The 3,225-nt window shown below is 36.3% G+C and overlaps 1 protein-coding gene across 1 annotated transcript; it reads right to left on the bottom strand.

Moving 5' to 3' along the window:
- Nucleotides 1-1,592: 1,592 nt before the first annotated feature.
- On the bottom strand, nucleotides 1,593-2,642 carry LOC140523804 (trace amine-associated receptor 7a-like). Its single transcript, XM_072638453.1, has one exon. It carries the CDS (start codon nucleotides 2,640-2,642, stop codon nucleotides 1,593-1,595), a length of 1,050 nt encoding a protein of 349 aa, XP_072494554.1.
- Between the last annotated feature and the right edge of the window lie 583 nt (nucleotides 2,643-3,225).

The raw sequence follows: 3,225 nt of genomic DNA, 5'->3' as shown, positions 1-3,225 counted from the left end.
ATGAGTGTATATGGACATATACAGGTATGTGTATATATGTGTATGTATATACATGCATATATGCATTGTGTATATGTATACATATATATATGTATATATATATACACGGATACATACATATATACAATTTGTAATAGTAGCTTAATATTGGGGCAGCTAGGTGGCACAGTGGATAGAGTGCTGTGCCTTGATTCAGGAAGACTCATCTTTACGAGTTCAAATAAGGCTTCAGACAATTGAGTAGTTGTGTGTCCTTGGACAAGTCACTTAACCCTGTTTGCCTTAATTCCTCATCTACAAAATGTGTTTGAGAAGGAAATGCAAACCACTTTAGCATCTTGGCTAGGAAAACCCCAAAACGGATCAAATATAGTTGGACCCAATTGAACAACAACCTAAAACCAATGTTGCCCCATATTAAATTTATTCCTTTTTTAGGTAATTGAAGTAGCCTCTTATATTAATGAAATGAGCAAAACGTTGTAAAATCAAATTAAATTTTGCTGTAACTGTTGGTTTTACAATGTTACAATGTATTGTGTTATTAAAACACAATGTTGCTAATGAGGCAGGGACTTAGTATAGTGGATATAATTCTGGGCCTTGAGTCAGGAAGACCTGAATTCAGATCCTGTCTCAGATATTTCTAATCCTGGGCAAGTCTCCTCAACTCTGTTTGCCTCAGTTTCCTCAAATGTAAAATGGGAATAATAGCACCTACTCCCCAGGGTTATTGTGAAAAGCAAAGGAGAAAACATTTGTAAAGCACTTGGCAGAGTGCCTGGTATGTACACTATTTTGGGATTTCTGATTATTTTTATTAATGAAGTAATGGTAGAAGAAAGAATGATAAAATAGACTTAAGTTCCAAAAACAAAATAAAAATATTTCTATAGGGCTAAATCCTCTCATTGTCTACAATATAAAGGAAGCCAAGTACTTTGGCTGCAGAAAACCATTGTTATTGTATGAACTCCTTTTACTGGGAGGCTCACTTTCATTATTAGCTGTAGGTACAACTGATCTCCTCACTTCACTTTCTTTTGTTTTAAAAAAAAATGAATAAAGAAAAAACAACAACAATAATATTCTATAATCCAATTTATGGCTAAAATCTTTTCAGGTCTGCTGATTTTAATATGTACAATTATTAACTACACAATAGAAAATTATTCAGATTTATTATAAGTGAAATTTAAAAACTTTTTAAAAGAAAGAAAAGATATCAGAGATGTTCTTGGAATGAATCAGAATAAGTAAAATAGGTTCCTTACCTGCTGCAAATGAAAGGCTAACAGAAGGAGGGATTTGGATAAAATTGTAAGATGTACATTAGAGAAACAGACCCCCTTTTTATCTCTTAGTCCAAAAGAAGAATAATGAACAAAAACAAATATCAAATGAGGAAAGACAGGAGCAGCAGTGCAAGTGTGAAAACAGCTGGGAAACATTATTCACATGCAATTTGATATGGTAAATAAGTTTTATTAAACATCAACTTTGAAATTTGGAGTTTGAGAGTATAGTTTCATCTCATAATAATTTCACCTGTTCCATTTTTAACTTTGTTCCATATTTTATCTTCTTCAATCTCAAACCTTAATTTGTTCAGAAAACAAATCTATCGTTGAAGAGTGCCCTCTGAAGACTTTCCCAGTGACAATCAGTTTAATTGCTCTCCGAAACCAAGGGTAAAAGAAAGCATAGATCAGAGGGTTCATGGCTGAGTTGTAATAGGCAAACCAAACTAAAATTTCATAAATATATGTTGGGGTGATGAACCCTAGGAATGCATCAATTATTGATTCAATAAAATAGGGGAACCATGAAATCAGAAATGCAATCACTGCAATACCCAGAGTTTTTGCTGCTTTTCTCTCCCTCTTGGACACTCTGGCTTTAAAACTCTCTGAGGATGATTCAGTTTTGCTGCTCATACTTTCTATCTTTCTAGCCTGTTCTTTAGCTACTTGAAAAATCTTACAGTAAAGAATGACCATGATCAGAGTGGGGATGAAGAACAACAGAAAGTCTATCAGGACCCAGGTTTGATTCACAGCAATCTGACAACCTCCCACACAGGTCAGGGCACTTACTAATTCCTCCAACCCATCATCATTAGCACCTGTGTAAAGAAGTGAAAAACTAAATGTAATGGCAAGGAACCAGGAGAATGCAATGCATATTCCTGAAACTGACAGAGTGAATTTGGTTGGATAGACCAGAGGGTCAGTGACAGCAATGTATCTATCAATGGAGATGAAGCTCAAATGAAAAATAGAAGAATAACAAAATGAACCTTCAAAACAAGAATGAAATTTACAGTAACTCTCCCCAAAATACCAGCAACTCTCCACTGACCTCACCATGCTAAAGGGCATCACAGTGGCTCCCACCAAAAAGTCAGCACAAGCCAAGGAGGCAATGAGAAAGTTGGCTGGAGAGTGCAGCTGCTTGAAGTGAAGGATAGAAGTCATCACCAAGAGGTTTCCCAAGACAGCCAGCAGAGCTCCAGAGCCAAAGGCCAGGTAGAGGATGGCTCTGGGTGCTGGGGAGTAGGAGGTTTTAATGCAGGACCCATTGATGTTCTCATAGCAGAGCTGTACAGCTGCAGGCTGGGACTCATTGCTGCTGCTCAACATTCTTCTCTCTTAGCTTATAATTATCTTTGTTTTTCCTGATAATCACAGAAAATTATCATTGACATTTTCAATATTCCTGAAAAAAAAGATGAATTAAATGCATACTTGTACAAAGTCAAATGCTATCCTTCATGAAGTATGATTCATTTCACTGAGATAATTGTAAAACACTTAACACATTGCCTGGCAGAGTAGGCACTACAAAGATGCTTAAGTCCTTCCCCCTTTCTTAAATACAGTAAAGCCCTCATCTTCTGTCAAACTCAGGCTATGTCCATTGAACTCTGTAGAACTGTTTCCCCTGATCTAAAAACCACTACATAAAAAGCTTTCAATAAGTTTACTAAGGATCAGCATCAAGACAGTCAGTGCTTTTCCGCCTCCTAACATTTCCCTCTCACCCTCTTATTCTGTACCTCTTACAAGCTCCTCTGCAAAGTTCAGTGAGATACCAAAGGATTCCTCAGTTCAAGAGACACTTTTTATTACTTTGCATTTATTCACATGCTCAATTCTGAATTAATGCAAAAGTATATCAACCTTTCTGGAACTCAGCCAAAGAGCCAGAAAACTCCTAAGATAC

Source organism: Notamacropus eugenii, chromosome 2 (genome assembly GCF_028372415.1).
Source record: "Notamacropus eugenii isolate mMacEug1 chromosome 2, mMacEug1.pri_v2, whole genome shotgun sequence".
Classification (NCBI taxonomy): domain Eukaryota; kingdom Metazoa; phylum Chordata; class Mammalia; order Diprotodontia; family Macropodidae; genus Notamacropus; species Notamacropus eugenii.
Note: the sequence above shows the minus strand (reverse complement) of the source record. Positions and strands in the feature narration are given on the sequence as shown.

What these genes read in the sequence shown, in the direction of transcription:
- LOC140523804 (XM_072638453.1), bottom strand. Translation starts at nt 2,642, where the DNA reads ATGTTGAGCAGCAGCAATGAGTCCCAGCCTGCAGCTGTACAGCTCTGC.